Source organism: Sciurus vulgaris (genome assembly GCF_902686455.1).
Source record: "Sciurus vulgaris genome assembly, chromosome: 8".
In the NCBI taxonomy this organism is placed as follows: Eukaryota; Metazoa; Chordata; class Mammalia; order Rodentia; family Sciuridae; genus Sciurus; species Sciurus vulgaris.
This window is the reverse complement of record NC_136468.1, coordinates 118,048,419-118,067,275: the sequence shown is the minus strand read 5'-3', so window position 1 is coordinate 118,067,275 and position 18,857 is coordinate 118,048,419. Positions and strand designations below refer to the sequence as shown.

Genomic DNA, 18,857 nt, shown 5'->3' with positions numbered 1-18,857 from the left:
AGCCTTTTTATTTTCTATTTTGAAACAGGGTCTTTCTAAGTTGCTTACAGTCTCACTAAGTTGCTGAGGCTGACCTCAAACCTGCAATCCTCCTGCCTCAGCCTCCCAAGCTGCTGGGATTACAGACATGTGCCACCACACCTGACTCTAGCACTCTTTTTCCCACCAAACAAAGTCCTATAAAGAAACATAATTTATGGGGCATCAGAAGGCCAAAACACTCCTGCTAAACCAAAAAACCAAATGAATACTCCTGGGGCTGGGACTTCCTTACCTCTCATGTTGACCAAAGGAAAATTTCACTTTATACTCAACAAAATGACACCCCAGATTGCATAGTTGGCAGTAAGTCCCATTCGGCCACAACTGAACACACTAAGCCAAAACAGGTAGTCTAATCAGATTGTCTCTAGCAGACAGAGGTCAAGGATAGTGTCATTTTGGAGAAAGGATCAAATATTACTACAAATAAATGTTTTTTTTTTTTTGCATTGCTGGGGATTGAACCCAGGGCCTTGTGCTTGCGAGGCAGGCACTCTACCAGCTGAGCAACATCCCCAGCCCCAAATAAATGTTTCCTTGACCTTTATTTTGAAATAATTTGAGAAGTACAGAAAAGTTACAAAAATAGTAAAAAGAATTCTCTTCTACAACTTGCTGCAACATTTTGCCTTTTTTTCTGAATAATTTTAGAGTATATTCATAGACATGATGCCTAAATAACTTCAATGTTTATTTCCTAGCCAACAAAAACATTCTGTTACCTGACCACAATATGACTATATCTACTCTACAGACCATATTCAAATTGGACCAGATGTCCTATCGCTATCTTTTATTGGCAAGGAAAAGATGATATTTTTAGTTTTTATGGGGCAAGATCACTTGTTGCATTAGTTGACATGTCTCTTTTGTCTTCTTTAATCGGGAATAAACAGGTCCTTTGCCCATACTTTTGAAGAGGACAGGCCACTTGGTTTGTACAGTTTTCCTCAGTTTGGGTTTGTCTAATGTTTCCTCATGATTAGATTCCAGATAAATGCATTTTGGGGTCAGAAATACTACAGAAGTGATGTTTGTCCTTCTCAATGGATCACATCAGGAGGCACATAGTGTTGGGATGCCTCATCCCTGAGGAGGAAAAATTTGATCACTCGGTTTGATGAGGTTTGTCAGGTTTCTCCATTGTGAAGTTACTATTTTCCTTTTAATAATTTGTTAAGTGTCTTGTGGATATATATTTGAGACTATGAATTTTGTTTCTTATTCAAACTTTTAGCCACTAGTTTTAGCATTCATCAATATTTGCTTGAGATAATTGTTAGTGTGATGGTTGCCAAATTTTTTTTTTCTAATCCCAGCATTCCTTCTATAGTAAGTGCTTTCTTTTTCCCGTTCAGTCTGCCTTTCATGCTAGAATTTATTTTTGTTTTGTTTTGAATTTTATGCTCTGTACAAGTATTGCACACTAAAGTTTCAGTAAATAGTGAAAGAATATGTGTTGTCCATTCAAGTTCTCATCTCTAAATTCTAATAATGGTATTTTATTTCTATCTGTATTTGCCATCATTTATATCTTTGAAGCTTCTTTCTTGGCTTCTGTTCACAACACAAAATTTTGCTTAGATCTTTTATTTTTTTAATTATTATAAGAATTAAGAGAAAAATTACCTAAAGTTGTAGCAGTGATTTCACTGATCTGCATTTTTCGATAGGTGTTGCATCAAATCTTGAACTTATTAATTAAATCAATGTTTAAAAAAAAAGTTAGCCTGGTATGGTAGCACACACCTGTAATCCCAGCAACTCAGGAGACTGGGACAGGAGGATTCCAAGTTCCAAACCAGTCCTAGCAACTTAGCAAGGCCCTAAGCAATTTAGCAAGACCCTGTCTCAAAATAATAATAATAATAATAATAATAATAATAATAATAATAAAGGACTGGGAATGTGGCTTAGGGGTTGAGCACCCCAGACAGACCCCTCCCACAAAATGCTTAAGCCTCAGGAGAGGAGGAACAGAGATGACTCAGAAGGAAAGTTTAGTGTGCATAGCCATTTTTGGTTGGTCAGAGTCTCCCAACCAGTAAACCTGATATAAGTTCAGCATCACTTATCCAAAAATCTGAAATACAAAATGCTTCAAAATCCAAAACTTTCTGAGCATCACCCTGATGTCTCCAGTGGGAAATTCCACATCAGATGTCATATGACAGGTCATAGTCAAAATGCAGGAACACTGAAAATAATTGTATAAAATTATGTTAAGTTTGTGTTAGAGTATATGTGAAACATAAATGAATTTGTTTTTTAGCCTTAGGTCCCATCCCTGAGATATTATATTTTATATATGCAAATATTTCAAAATCTAAAAAAAAACCTGAAATCTGAGAAACTTCTGTTTTCAAGCATTTCAGATAAGGGATACTCAACAGGTACAGCCACGCATTGTGGGGTGCATTTGCCACAGTTGTACATTCTGCCATTGCCCTGTCCCATTTTTTAAATTTCTTCTGCTTTTAAGATGCAGAAGTTTTTATTGATTATGCTTATTCAAATTTGAGATTTCCTTCAATTTCTATTCCTTGTGGCTTCTTAGCAGATTTCTTGAAGTCATACAAAAGTCTCTCAGCCAGGCATGGTTGGTTCATACCCGTAATTCCAAACTGTCATTGATGATGATCTTTCTTTCCTTCCCTTCTCTAATGATCTGATGAGGAGGATTTAAAAAAAAAAAAACTTAAGAGGTTTGAGAGTAATTTTATTTTTGATATATACAATGTTTAGAAATTGAGATACATACAATTCTCTGATATTTTCCCCTGAAATAAAATTAAAATTGTATTGCAACAATTTGCTTTTTTAATTCAGAAGGCACTTATAGGGTTTTGTTTGCATCTGTAGGTTGACCTTTTTTACCTATTATTATTCAGACTTGAAAATTTTGACTTTTCAAGCTTGAACTCTAGAGAAGCAAAAGTTGTTATTGATTTTATTTAAATTTGAGGTTTCCTTCAGTTCCTAATCTTTGTGACTACTAGCAGATTTCCTGAAGTCATACAGAAGTCTCTCAGCCAGGGGGAGTGATGCACACCTGTAATCCCAGCTACTCAGGAGGCAGAGGTAGGAAGATCACAAGTTTAAGGCCAGCCTGGACAATTTAGCAAATCTGTATCTCAAAAAAAAGTTTAAAAAAAAAAAAAGGGCAGAGTGAGCTGGGCATGTAGCTCAGTGATAGAGTGCTTGCCTAACTTGTGCAAGCACCTGAGTTCAGACCCCCGGACCATAAAAACATTTCTCAAAGAATAATATTCGTGATTTCATGTATCTGAATCCTCCCTGACTCCCGAATTTTCTCATTGTAGGAGGACCTCCTGGTACAGAACAACAAAGAACTTCTATGTGCAGAACTTCCTGAAGATTTTCTAAGGAGCAAAGGTATTTATTTCTCTAAATCTTTTCCTTTTTCCACTTGCTACACATACTGTTTAAGTTCACGTTTCCTATTTTGTATTCAGAACATAAGGGTTGTAGGTCCCTGCTAGTTGCAAGATGAGCTAGCTATAGAAATATTGCCCATGAATATACCTGACTGAAAACACCTATTATCAGGCAGTGCCTTACTTTTTATGAAAGTTTGATTCCCTTTTATTTTTACATGATGAATCTTTCCCTATTAAATATGTTGAACCTTTTTTGAAATCGTTGATTTAATTTTATATAATCAAATATATTTTCCTGTTTAGAAGGGTGAACTAGGATAGGATCATTTATTGTTCAGCACATGGCTATTCTCTGGGGCAGGTATGAGAGGAAACATTCACTTTGGTCACCTTGAGAGTTTTTAAGGCAGTTATGTTTTTGTTACTTCATTTTGCTTCTCAAAACAGTGGCTGACTATAGGCATATGAGGGATTACTTTGACATTGGTTGTTGATTAAGAAGGAAACTGAGATCCAACAGAGTATCTGAGTAGAGATTCTCCCCCTCCCCCCACCCACAGGCCAAAAATAATCTTAGGTAACTTTAGAGAGGACTATCCTATATAAGATTAATAATATAGAATAACCAGAACCTCAAAAAAGAAAAAGGAAGATAAGTGTGTTAAAGAATGTGAACATTTTGCTACTGTGATATAATGTCAGATTTGACTCTCATCTTCTTGGTAGTCTGTACAAAAAAGGAAGCATTTGTCCTGGTTTATCACCCTGCTTCCTGCCGCTACAGATTTTCTCCGTGGCTCAAAGACTTGACTGTCTGGTATGTATTAAAGGACACTGCTCTAAAGAGAAATGCTGTTTTATCTACAAGTCTCACACTATTTTTAGGGTCTTAGGGGATTCAATTTAGTGACCCCCACCTCATCCTTAAGATCTTTTCATGGGGTTCCATTATGACTTAAGCTTTGGTACTTTTTCACCCACATATTATCATAAGATTTATAATGTTTGTGTTGAAATATATTTTCATTTACCCACTAAATGGTGTTTCAGAAGAACCTGAGTTGTATTCTTTCAGGATTGCTGCTATAGCTCAGTGATAGAACACTTGTTTAACATGTGCAACTCCTGAGTCAATTTCCAGTACCACACACCAAAAAAAAAGAAAAAAGAAAAAAAATCTGCCCATGATGCACATCTGTAATCCCAGCTATTCAGGAGCATGAAGCTGTTTGAAGGATTTCAAGTTTGAGGCTAGTGTGAGCAACTTAGCCAGACCCTTTCTCAGAATAAAAAATAAAAAGTACTGGGGGATATGGCTCAGTGCCCCTGGTTTCAATCCCCCCATTATTACCAAAAAAAAAAAAAAAAAGTCTGTCCTTTTTGACTCACCTGGCTGCTCTTCACCAAAAAGCTAAAAAGCTGGTTTACATAGGACATAGATAAAAGTATCCACAGAGAAACTGCTCAGTGGTACTTTTCTCCTTTTGTGGTACTGGGGATTGAACCCGGGGCACTTTACCACTGAACTACAGCTCCATCCCTTTTTATTTTCAATTTTGAGGGAAGGTCTTGCTAAGTTGTTCAGGGCCTCAGCCTGGGATTACAGGTGTGCTCTACCACACTAGGTTCCCAGTGGCACTTTTCTTCCTGTTCCAATGCCCCCCCCCCCCCTTTTTTTTTTCTGTACTGGGAATTAAATCCAGCGTTTAGCACATGCTAGGTAAGAGCTTTCTGTGACCGAGCTACATCCCCAGACCACTGTTCTTTTTTATTTTATTTTATTTTATTTTATTTTATTTATTTATTTATTTGTTTTTTGCATTACTGGGGATAGAACCTAGGGCCTTGTGCTTGTGAGGTAAGCACTCTACTAACTGAACTATATTCTCAGACTTCACTGTTCTTTTTTATAGTAGTAGTACTAATACTGGGGATCGAACCCAGGAATTCTTTACCACTGAGCTATATCTCAAGTTGCTAAATGTCTCACCAATTTGCTAAGGCTGGCTTTGAACTTGTGGTCCCTCTGTCTCAGTCTTCCAAGTCACTAAGATTACAGGTGCGAGCCACCCTGCTCAGCCCACCATTCTTTTTTTTTTTTTTTCAATATTTTTTTAGTTGTCAATGGATTTTTCTACTTATTTATACATGGTACTGAGTCTCAAACCCAGGGCCTCACACATGCCAGGCAAGTGCTCTACCACTGAGCCACAAACCCAGCACCAGCCCACCATTCTTTTTTAATGACTTACATTTGCAAAATCAGTCATTCGATTTCCCCCACTCACCCCCAAAGCCATTTGTAAGGTTCTCTGTTTGATATGGGGGAGCTTGAAATCAGCAACTCTACTGGAATATATAGTAACCTCACTGTAATACATAATGTATTATTCAGTCTCCTCAGAACCTTCCAAGGTATTCCTGTATTACACGCAAGGAAATAAGCTTAGATGTTCAAAGTCACAGACTGTTGTAGCAAGGAAGACAGGAAGGTTCTGTGAAGGCAAGTTTATGAAAACCTCAAGTCCTGGGGTTTCAAGCAGTATGTGCCACCACCGTGGATTTGACTTAACCAGATGTACATTATCTTTGGTAATGTGGTCAGCATTTCGGCTTACTTTGCCATGGTTGAGGTCATGTGTCTGCTGCCTCATCATTTACTACAAAATTGAAAATCAAATGATGCTTCTTAGATATCTACTTCTTGTATTCTTTCTCCAGGGGCCCTGCTGCTAATATTTTTTGCTCTGCTCAGGTTTGTTCTCTCTTTTCCTTCCTTTTTTTTTTTGGGGGGGGGGTGGTTTGCGGGGGGTCTTGCTGGGGATTAAAGCCAGGACCTTGAGTATGCTAAGCACATGCTCTACCACTGATCTATACCCCAGCCAAAGATTTTTTTTTTTTTCTTTTCTCTTTTTCCAGTGCTGGGGATTGAACCCAGTGGAACTATTGCCACTAAATTACATTCCTACCCCCTTCTGTTTTTGATTTTGAGACAGACTCTCCATAAATTGTGGAGACTGACCTTGAACATGTGATCCTCCTACCTCAGTCTCCCAAGTAGCTGGAATGGGATTATAGGCATGCATCACCATGGCTTGCCCCATATTTTTCTTGATAAAAATTTTAATATATCTTTACTACCTTTATTTTATTAAGTTTTTGGACTACTGAACACTTTGCAAATCATATTTTTATAAAAATTGTTTTGATTATTCTGAGTATGGGAACTTCAGTATTCTGTAATAATTTATAAGTTTGCTAAGGAATGAATTTAGATCTCCAACTTTGAGTTGTTTAGTAAGTAAACCTAGACTATTACACTCTCCTTTCAGTGTTGTTTTTCTTTCTCATATGATATATGTCTCACAAAATTACCAAGTTGCCAATTCCAGAATTTTTGAGATTCTTTTTTGTTTTTTTGGTACCAGAGATTGAACCCAGGGGTGCTTAACCACGGACCCACATCTCCAGCCCTTTTTTATATTTTATTTAGAAACAGGGTCTCCCTGCAATACTTAGACCCTTGCTAAGTTGCTGAGGCTGGCTTTGAACTTGCAATCCTCCTGTTTCTGCCCCTTGAGCCACTGGGATTACAGGCATGTGCCACTGCATGTGGCTCATGTTTTTTTTTTTTTTTGTTTTGTTTTGTTTAAAGGAGTGGGAGTAGGATTTATTCAGGTGTGAAGAGTAGAAACAACTCTCTTGCAGAGGCAAGAGGGGACCCTATAGGGGTTGTCTCATGATCTTATAATTTGCATTTTGGGGGGTGAAAAGAGGAAAAATCAACCAATATCATATCTACTTAATAGCCAACAAGAATGATTCTAGATGCTTGGATAACTGAATTTTATCTTTTTTCTTTTTATTAAGATATAATGTACAGAGAGCAGAATGTACCCTTTGTGTTTTGTATGCTTGTATGAGTTTTGACAAACATGTACAGTTGTGTTAGAACTAGTTCTATTTCAATCCTGCTTGCCAAGCCCTTAGCAACCACTCATTTGTATTATTCTCTCCCTATGCAGTTTTGCCTTTTACTGAATGTCATAAAAATGTAATCATATAAAAGAAGCCTTTGAGTCTAGCTTTTGAGTACACTTGGCCTAGTACATTTAAGATTCATCCATATTATTATGCATATCAGAAGTTCATTATTTCTTACAGCCTAGGTGTAGCCCCTCTTATAGTTATAACTGTTTGTTTGCCAGTTCCCATTTGAGGGAAATTTGGGTTTATAGCATTAGGTTTATTTTTTTGTTGTTGTTGTTGGGTTTTTTGTTTGTTTGTTTGTTTGTTTTGTTTTTGAGGTGCTTGAAATCACGCCCAGGCATGTTTTACCATAGAACTGTATCTCCATGGTTATTGGTTATTTATTTTATTTTGAGACGGTCTTGTAAAGTTGCCCAGGCTGGCCTTGAACTTGTGATACTCCAGCCTCAGCCTCCCAAGTGCTGGGATTATAGGTGTGTGCCTCCCCTGCCCCAGCTCCCATGGTCCCCTTTCAGGGTATGCCCCCGATAATCTAACTTCTTTCCACTGAACCCGATGTCTTAAATGTTCCACCACCTCCCAGTAGCGCCACAGGCTGTGGACCAAGGTTTTAAACACATAGGTCTTTGAAGAATACTTAAGATGCAAACGATAGGGTTCAGGTTGTGGCTCAGTGGTAGAGTACTTGCCTAGCATGTGTGAGGCACTGGGTTTGATCCTCAGCACCACATATAAATAAATGAATAAAATAAAGGTTTTTCAACATCTAAAAATACATTTAAAAAAAAGATTGAAACTATAGTACCTCTCATTTTACTTCATTGATATTTATATCTAATCTGTGTTATTATCTTGACAGTATAGCAATATAGTAAGTTTTGAAATCAGGAAGTCTACGTCTATTAATCTTATTCTTTTTAAAGATTGTTTTGGGTTTTATATGCCACTTGAATTTTCATATGAATTTTAGAATTAGCTTGCCGATTCCTGCAAATGTGAATATTTTTTAAATGTAGAGCTAGAAGTCCACAATCAGCTGAAGCTGAGTTCATAAAAATCTTTTGCTTCTTTTAGTCTTATAACTCACAGAATGTACAGTTCATCCTCCAGTGTTCTAATACTTTTTTTTTTTTTTTTTTTGTATTAGGGATTGAACCCAGGGGCACTTTATGCTGAGCCACACCCCCAGCCCTTTATATTTTTTTATTTTGAGACAGGGCCTCACTAAGTTGCTGAGAAACTTGCTAAGTTTGAGAGGCTGGCCTCAAACTTGCCATCCTCCTGCCTTAGTCTCCCAAATAGCTGGGACTACAGTTCTGTGCCACAGTGCCTTGTAGAAGTGGTACATTAAATAATTGAGAAATAGTATTACAGAGGTCTTGATAGAACTCATTTGCAAGGGAGTAGGAGCCCAAGGAGTAATAAGAATGACTCACACTAACTGAGCATGGGTTCTCTACACTTTTGAGAGCTTTACATATATTAATTCATGTAATCATAATAATTCTGTGCAGTATGTGAGTCTTGTTTTTTTGGGGGGGCGGGGCGGTTACCAGGGATTAAACTCATGGACAGTTGACTGCTGAGCCACATCCCTGCCCTATTTTGCATTTTATTTAGAGACAGGGTTTCACTGCTTTGTTTAGCAACTCACTTTTGCTGAGGCTGGCTTCGAACTTATGATCCTCTTGCCTCAGCCTCCGGAGCCAAAATTACCTCAAACTTCTTTAAAGTTCTCTGAAATCTCAAAATATATAATTAAAAATAAGTCAGAAGAATGAGAAGAGTGTCATTTTGCTTTGTAGCTGCATATAGCTGTTCTTTCCCACCCAACTTGCTGCTATACCCCTTGGGAAGTGGCTGCTCCTCTGCCTCCTCCCTAAGACTCTTCACTTAAAGTTGAGAATGGGCATTCTTCAGCAGGTAGTGACTCTGAGGGAGAGTCTTACCTTAAGTGCCTTGCATAAAGTAAATCAACAGTAAACAGGGGGCTGGGATTGTGGCTGAGTGGTAGAGCATTTGCCTAGCATGTGTGAGGCACTAGGTTCGATTCTCAGCACTGCATACAAATAAATAAAGTTTCATCAGTAACTAATAAAAATATTTTAAAAAAAAAATTATCAGTTTGGGGATGGATAAAGAGTTTTACAATGTTCCTGAGCAGATAAAGTAAGAGATACAGCTAGAATGGTGCTGGAACACAATTTAATGAATGGTATAGCATACAGTAGAAAGATAAATAAAACCATTTGGAGTACTCATATTAAGAAATTCATGAGTAAAGTGGCATTGTCTGCTATAATAGAAAGAGTAGACTAATTTTTTTATTTGTTTATTCACATTTATTCTCTAATACAGAAAAACAAAATGTACATATTAATGGTGTACCATGTAATGTTTCAATACACGTATACATTGTGTAATGTTTACATTGGGTTAAAGAGATCTGTCTCCTCAAACTTGTATCATTTCTTTTTTTTTTAATTTGTTTATTTTGATTCATTGTACACAAATGAGGTACAGCAGTTGTTTCTCTGGTTGTACACGAAGTAGAGTCGCACCATTTGTGTAACCATATATGTACATAGGGTAATGATGTTTGTCTCATTCTGTTATTTTTCCTTCCCCCCATCCCCTTCCCACTCCTCTTTTTCCTCTATACAATCCATCCTTCCTCTATTCTTGCCTCCCTCCTACCCCCCATTATGTATCATCATCTGCTTATCAGAGAGATCATTCATCCTTTGGTTTTTTGGGATTGGCTTATCTCAGCATGATATTCTCCAATTTCATCCATTTACCTGCAAATGCCATAATTTTATTCTTCTTTTTGGCTGAATAATATTCCATTGTGTGTATATATCACAGTTTCTTTATCCATTCATCAATTGAAGGGCATCTAGGTTGGTTCCACAATCTAGCTATTGGGAATTGAGCAGCTATGAATGTTGATGTGACTGTGTTGCTATAGTATGCTGAATTTAAGTCCTTTGGGTATAGGCCAAGGAGTGGGATAGCTGGGTCAAATGGTGGTTCCATTCCAGGTTTTCTAAGGAATCTCCACACTGCTTTCCAGAGTGTCTGCACTAATTTACAACCCCACCAGCAATATTTGAGTGTACCTTTTTCACCACATCCTCACCAACACCTATTTTTAAAATTTATTTTTATTGTAAACAAATGGGATACATGTTGATTCTCTGTTTGTACATGGAGTAAAGGCATACCATTCGTGTAGTCATACATTTACATAGGGCAATGTTGTTTGATTCATTCTGTTATTTTTTTCCCTACCCTCCCACCCCTCTTTTCCCTCTATACAGTCCCTCCTTCCTCCATTCTTGCCCCCTCCCACCCCATTATGTGTCATTATTCGCTTTTCAGTGAGATCATTCTTCCTTTGGTTTTTTGAGATTGGCTTATTTCACTTAGCATGATATTCTCCAGTTCCATCCTTTTGCCTGCAAATGCCATAATTTTATCATTCTTTATGGCTCAGTAATATTCCATTGTATAAATATACCACAATTTCTTTATCCATTCATCAATTGAAGGACATCAAGGTTGGTTCCACAATCTGGCTATTGTGAATTGAGCAGCTATGAACATTGATGTGGCTGCATCTTTGTAGTATTCTGGCTTCTAAGTCCTTTGGGTATAGGCCGAGGAGTGTGATAGCTGGGTCAAATGGTGGTTCCATTCCAAGCTTTCTGAGGAATCTCCATACTGCTTTCCAGAGTGGCTGCACTAATTTGCAACCCCACCAGCAATGTATGAGTGTACCTTTTTCCCCATATCCTCGCCAACACCTATTGTTGCTTGTATTCTTGATAATCGCCATTCTAATTGGGGTGAGATGGAATCTTAGGGTAGTTTTGATTTGCATTTCTCTTATTACTAGAGATGTTGTACATTTTTTCATATATCTGTTGATTGCTTGTAGATTTTTCTTCTGTGAAGTGTCTGCTCATTTCATTAGCCCATTTATTTATTTGGTTATTTGTATTCTTGGTGTTTCACAGTGATCAATATTGTGTGGAAAATTAGAATTTCAAGACTGCCTTTTGTTGATGATTGGTATCTGTGCAAGCTTATGAAATTCAGTATATATTTATCCATCTAGTATTTGCTGACTCCAGATATTTTGGAGACTGAGAATGTAGTTGAGTGGTAGAACACTTACCCAACATGCTAAGTCCTGGATTTGATCCTCAGCACTGCAAACACTTTTTAAAAATTTTAGTGGTCTCAGTCAGGACTTGTACCCAGAAGTTTGCAAATGTTTAACATATCCTTTATCAGTGAGTTACACCCCTTGCCCAGACTCCAAATATGTAAATACTGTTCCAAGCCTAATTATCATCATTTTGACTATTCTTAGGCTAAGTACAATAAAATAAAGAATCAAAAAGAAAAGGCATCATTCCTTTATATGGCAGGCACTGTACCAGGTGTTGTTTTACATGTATTATTTAACTCAGTTCTGCATATTAGCAGTGAGGTAAGTATACTAATCATGCTTTTTACAAAGGTGGAAACTTGAGACCCAGAGAAATAAATGTCATGGAGTCAAGGGGCTTCAAAGTCACTCATAGCTCTTTCTCTTAGTGATTGCTCTTCTTGGTACCTATTGAGAAATGAATAGGGAAGCCCTAGAAACTCACTAATAATAACATTTGTTGATATGACCTAACTATGTATTCATGAATTCTACAGATATTCGTCGAGTATTGTTATGTATCAGGCATTATGCTGGCAACAAGGAATAGGAGAGAACAAACCCAACATGATCTTTTATCCTCATAGCTTTTATTTTATTGGGAATTAGATCTTTAAATTGATTTTCTTTTTGCTTTATATGTTTAGTATATGTATCATGTTGTATGTATGCCTAATCCATATACACACATCTATACGTGTGTTTGTATGTGTGTGTTTGTATGTGTATAGCTTTGAATTTGTTTTCTAAAAGGGGAAGAGAGATGAAATGTACATATTGTGTGTGTGGATTAACAAATTTGAGGAACTACATTGTACTGCATCCTATACCTAGGATTTAAAAGAAACTCTGTATAGTAAAACTCTTTTATGAATTGTACTGACATTTTGCTAAGAAAGAGTTTTTTTGTTTTAAATATTTTATACTAGAAATGTTCAAACTTATTCATAAGCAGAAAGCATATCCTAAATCCTCACATCCCTTCTACTCAGCTTCAACAATTATCATCTCCATTAAATACAAAGACAGTTACTGCAGATAATTGGGTTCAAAATAATTCAATTTATAGATTAATCTCTTTTACATAGTTTTTGTCTTGTTTTGTTTTTGTGTTCCTAGGGGTTAAACCCAGGAGTCCTCTACCACTGAGCTTTATCTGTAGCCCTTTTTATTTTTTATTTTGAGACAGAATCTCATTAAGATGCTGAGGCTAAACTCAACCTTGTGATCCTCCTGCCTCAAACTTTCAAGTAGCTGGGATTATAGGCATACACCACCACCTCTAGTATATGTAGTTTCATGCAGAACTTTTTTTTTCCAAAGAGTAATTTTACCTACAATGCATCTAAGTTCAAGTAATAAGGTAGTCATCTAATGATGTAAGCTATTGTATTGTGAACCTGTTCTATTAATGTTTTTAAATTGAAACTTCTTAAGATTCTGAATTAGGCATGTGTCTTCATGTTGTATTTAGTTATCCAGCATTGATTGCTGAATGCTAAGTAACATTTAGAGAAAGTCATTTTGGTGGTATAGCACACTGATTTTGTGATTCTCTTTTCTTTTTTTAAATTGGGTGGTTTTATTGCCATTGGTTGCATGATGAGATTCAATAAGGTAAAGCAATTATTTTATGATTGTGTACTGTTTTGGATTTATTTCTCTTGTGCAGAAGGAAATGTGTGGATTACAACTGAAACTCCACTGAAATCCATTGAAGATGTACAAGGTATGAAGGTCAATGGGACTAAGACGGATAATAATGAAGGACACAAGAATGGCCATGTGAGTAAAGGTCTCTCAGCTGGGTGCAGCGAATATCCAGAAGTAGACAAAATCATGACCCATGGTGAGGTTACAGAAACCAGAACATTAGTTTCCTTAGAGCCTTTAACCTTTGTGGACACTGGATTAACAGAAGCAACTCCTAAAGAAAAAGAATGTGGAGAATTAAAAACTTGTCCTTCTTGGTTGTCATTATTACCAGGGAGCAGTGCCATTTCCAAAGTGGACAATGGGAAAGAAGAATTGTGTAAATTAAGCCTTGTCTGTGAAGCAGATGACAATCAACAACAGATTCTTGGCCACCATAATGAAAACTGCGGTTCTTCATACAGTAGTTCCACAGCTATGGGAAATGTAGATGCTGTAAAAACGTTGGAAGAAAATTATGAAATTTCATATTTCACACCAAGTTTGTCTGATCCAGAATCCAGAACAACATCCTTAGAAAAATGTGGTTTTGAAAGTGATGGTTTGCTGAAGGGATTTGCTGAAAAGACAGACAGTTCCTATTTTTATGAGGACGATCAAAGCAAGAACTTGGCTTCTAGAGAAGAAAATGAAGAACAACTTTTGAATCCCAGGAGTGAAAGAGAGGAACTCCTTCTTATTAATTCTAGGCAACCAGAAAAGGATGCCAGTAATTATTGTTCTGGTGTAGAAGAAGCTGTTGATTCCCCTATAGAAAATATTCACAATAATTGTTGCATTCAAGGCAGAACCCATACAGACAGCTCTTGTTCTTTAATGCCCAAGGCTTTTACTGAAACCACAGAAATAATGTTTAAAAAAAATGATTTGAAAATCACTTCAGATATTCAGGGTAGCTTGACAAACCCTGAGGACCATAGAGAAACTGTTACTAATATCAAGCAACCAGGTGGACACTGTGAAGAAAGCAGTTTTTCTTCATTGGTGCAGATGGAAGAGCCAGAACAGACAACCACTAAAGAATTCAATTTGTTAAGTGAAAAGGTTTATAGTAAAGACTCTGACGCCTTAGTCAGCATCCAGAGAAATCTGGAAGGTGACACCCAGTTAAATGAAGCATCATGTACTGATTTGCTGTCCAAAAGAAAATGTCTTATGACTTTAATGCCAAAAGATGATTCAAGTTCTATATGTAATGAAGTATCAAAACCCAAGAAAGATATTGTTCAGTTACCACCATCTCTAGGATTAGATTATAGATCTGAGTCAGAAAAAATTATACAGACCTCACATAACAATAGTTTACATTTAGATGAACAGAGCATTGTCCATGAGATGAATAAATCTTCTGGTACCAACAAATTGGTTGTAAACAAAGTAGAAAATGAATGTGTTTTAAATCAAGTGTCCCTTAATTCTGAAGACCATGTGAAGTTGCCAGCCAACTCCCTACTAAATGTAAACAGAGAGATGCCTTTAGCCACAGGCAAAGATGCCCAACAGAGCCAACATCCTCCATTAGAGAATGGAGGATGTGTTATTGCTGATACTCAAATCATTCCCTTTAGAACAAAAATGAAAGACATCTCTCCACTAGGTGAAAAAACCTGTGGTGCCTCTTCAAACAGTCCTACCTTAAACATCAACCAAGGAAGCGTAGAAGGAAAAAAAGAAATGGCTGACTCAGGAGCAGAAGATCTACATCCCAGTTTTCTCCCAAGTACAAAAGAAGCAACTGGCTTTCCTCAAGCAGTTTCTGTTACAGAATGTCAAAATGTTCAATCTCAGGATATCCTCAGTTGTCACTGTATAAGAAACAATGCATCAGAAAAGAATATGTGTTTTGCTTGTGCTTCTTTTGAACCCAACAAAATCATCCTGAAAGTTGATAACTCTTCTGTAACAAAAGGTAAAGATGGATTTCTGCCTAATGATCACCACTCCCAAGGAACAGAAGACTCCATGGAAAATAGCACCCATAAAGTGAGTTGTACAAAGGGGAGTGAACTTGATAGGAGAGAAACTAATGGCAGCCTACTGGGAGTTAAGATCAGAAATGAAATGACAGCAGGAGTGTCAGATAGTGGAGCTTCAAACACAACCAGTCACACCATCAGTCACATCAAACCCAGTGAGAAAGGACCAGGTGGGAAGAAAATAGATACACCCAAAGAGACAGCGTTTTATACATATAACATCTCTGATTGTGCTACACGAGAACTAAACCAATCTGCAAACATTCCAAGCCCTGAAACATTCTTGGACCAGGCTTCTACTGTTATGTTCTCCAGTTTTAAAAACATGAACCAAGTAATTGAAACACTTGATCAGAAGATAAGTGAAGTCCTTGACTGCCACAGTAACCAAAACAGACCAAATGAGTACAGAAATGAAGATAAATCAGCTGAGGAGGCACAAGATAGTAGCCAGAGAGAGACCAACATAGAGTCTAACAGAGAGGTAAACCACAACAAAAAAGACCCGATAGCCAGTCCAAACAGTAATAACCCGCTGTCTTATGATAATCCAAAGGAAGGTGATTCAAAAGGAGACTTGGGAAATATTTCCAGCTCCGCAGAGTTGACAGAAGATATCATAGGCATGGTCAGTGCTGACTATAATAAAAAGCCTATGGAAGGCATGGTGGACATGAAAGCATCTAGTATAGTTGGTAGTGATATAAGGCAAGAGAGACTGGCATCCCAAAAAACCTCAAGGAATACCTCCTCTCCCTTGAGAGGAGAATTGAATGCCCCATTCATAGGAACATTTGAACAGCACTCATATCTTCCAAATGCTGCTGCTTCTCCAGTGGAATCTCTTAAAATAAAAAAATCATGTGAGGAGAAGTTTTGCAGATCTTTAAAAGACTGTGAAGTGGAAGAGTGTCCAGATTCTTGTGCTCAGGATATGGGGTTAGTTACAGATCATGAACCAAATGTAAGAATACTGGGTAGAGTAAACATGTCTTTAAATTATATTTGTCATGAACACCAAGGTAAAGGATTATCTCTGAGAGAAACACAAGGAATAACTGAAGGATCAGAACTAGAATTAAATTCTGTATCAGGCAAGGAAACACTCTTTGAGATTTCCTCAAGAGACTTGATATCTTCTAGGTGCCATGAAGAGACCTCTGTCTCCCCAGGGAGCATGACATTCTTTGAGAAAATGTCTTTGTGTCTGTCTTCTCAAGAAAATTCAAAAACTGATACTAAGAGTAATGAAATTGACCCCAAAAATCTCTTTAAACCAAAAGATGGTGAAATGCTGTGTGAAACTATAGAAGACTACACAGTCCTGCCTGAGATGAAGGAAAGAGCTCTGAGGGATATGAATAACCCTAGTGAAAGAGACAGTATGCAGATCAGTGTGAAAAATAATATTTGCAAAGATTGTCACTCTCAGGAGAATTCCACTGATAGACTTTTGCCTTTGACAGCAGAAACAGCAATTAAAGTGAATAGAGAGGAAAGTGAAGATCCTCCAAGAGAAACTTTGGGTCACTTAACTGCTGGGGAGGAATCTGAAGAGATGATTACCATAAAAGGTGATAATAGTGGTAATTTGAGCAAGAGTTCTCAGACCCACTTGAAATGCCAGGGCATACATGCTGATGCTGAAAAACAACAAAGCCAGGGGGTTTTGGACTATATATTGCCAAAGGAAGAGAAACAAGTACATCAAAAAGGACCACATATGGTATTGGAACAATGCACATCACCTAATATGTTGTCTGATGAGGTTCAAAATAAGAATCAACCTAAGGCTAACAAAGATGAGTTCACCCTGATGAAAGAAATCACCCTGTCAAAGCCAACCAAGGGCAACATTGCCAGACAGTTTCAGAAGTTGAAAGACACAAAGGAGGAAAGTTTATGTCATCCATTAAAGAAAGACATTGAGTTGTGCACAGGTCTTTGCCTTCCTGATGCCCTTCAGAAAGCACAAGACCCCAGGTCTGCTGGGTATGATCAAGTACATGGTGCCTTTGTGAACATTTCCTGTCATAAAGGAATGCTTCCCTTCAAGAAGCAGCCCCATCGAACATGTAAGAGAATTGCCTGTCAGGAGCCAGTCAGCATGGGGAGGAAAATAAGTAAAATCAAAAGTTCTGCCTTTGGAAAGAGTTCCTCTGATCCCATCCCCACAAAAGCACACAGACTTCTCAGCTCATGTGCTGCATCTGCTTCTGCTCGATTGGAACCCAAAACAGTACCTGCCAAGAGCTTGCTTAGCCACATACCAAAGCAGAAGACTGCTCCATTCCATCCCTTAAAGAGCCTGAATTTTAGGATGCCTACCAAAGAATCAGCCTTACTAAACAAGCTGTCCATCCTTGCCTCCAAACTAGCCCCAGCCATAAAGACCCAGAAACTCAGATATCGGCGATGTTCCTCTGCACTTCTTCCAGTGGCTAAAAGCTACAAACGCCTCAGATACAAAAGGCTCCTGGATGGATTTTCATATAATGCAATGCAGCTGAATCCATATTTGGCAGCTAGTGGATGGGACAAGAGGATCAACAGTAAGCCCTTGGAACTTTATTCTCTCGAAGCCATCAAAAAGAGCTTCATAGATTTGAGCAACAAGATGCCATCATTATTGTTTGGTTCGGAAATCTTCCCAGTTTCTTTTCATGTAAAACTAGCCCCTGATTATATGACTGAATCCTCACGGACTTTTCCTGAGCACTGTGCTCCAGCAAGGCTTGCCTTAGGAGAGGCCCCCCAGTGCCCATCTCAACCTCCCAAGTGGACCTTTTCTCTTTTCTTATCCCATAATTGCCCTGGGATGGCCACATTCAGGGAAGACACTGGCCTCCATAGTCAGGCACATACTCAGGCTCCTCCACAGACTACAGCTCCTCTCCAAGACTATGGAGGCACTGCCATAGTCCAGACCAGAGCAGATTGCTCTGTCCTTGGCCTTCACACACTTCTTGCACTTTGTTCCCCGGGATGTTACCGAATCTGGACAAAAAAACGGAGCTTTTCTAGTCACATGCCTACCATGCAGAGGCTCTTCATGACCCAGTTTACACAGGGCTTGAAAGGGTTAAAGTCTCCAGCCTCCATAGCAGACAAGATCTTCTGTTCTCTGCCCTACTCGGTGGGTAGGGTGCTATCCATTTGGAGCCAGCATGGACCTTCCTCCTGCTCCTTCGAAATCTCTGCTGTCCATTCCAAGCGGCAATCAAGTCTGGGCACCACAAGCAGGTAAAATCTGTCCCTTGTTCTTTGCAAAAGTCCCATGTTTGCTTCCTCCCACTGGGGAGTGAAAAGGAACACTTCTGACAAGGCCATTTGCAGTCATCTCTGTATCTGTACTTGAGATTTATCTTGCCAGATCTCTGATGGGAAAAATTCAACAGTAATTCTCACATGTGGATACCCATAATTGCCCTATAAAATCTGCTCCTGTATTTTGTGTCATTCTTTTTTCTGTTCATTTTATTCTTCAAACCATCAGTCTTTTGAATCTCTTCTTTT

General features: G+C 38.1%; 1 protein-coding gene across 4 annotated transcripts in view; it reads left to right on the top strand.

The window, feature by feature from the left end:
- The window catches only part of PRR14L (proline rich 14 like), a 69,525-nt gene that overhangs the window by 27,100 nt on the left and 23,568 nt on the right, over nucleotides 1-18,857 (top strand). For all 4 annotated transcript variants that reach the window (XR_013765485.1, XM_079149677.1, XM_079149679.1 and 1 more), the window contains 2 exons: nucleotides 3,366-3,438; nucleotides 13,325-18,584. Coding sequence is in view for 3 of the 4 variants with exons in the window: in XM_079149677.1 (XP_079005803.1) it covers nucleotides 3,366-3,438; nucleotides 13,325-18,584 (5,333 nt within the window). In the remaining variant the exon portion in view is untranslated. The remainder of the gene's footprint in view (nucleotides 1-3,365; nucleotides 3,439-13,324; nucleotides 18,585-18,857) is intronic.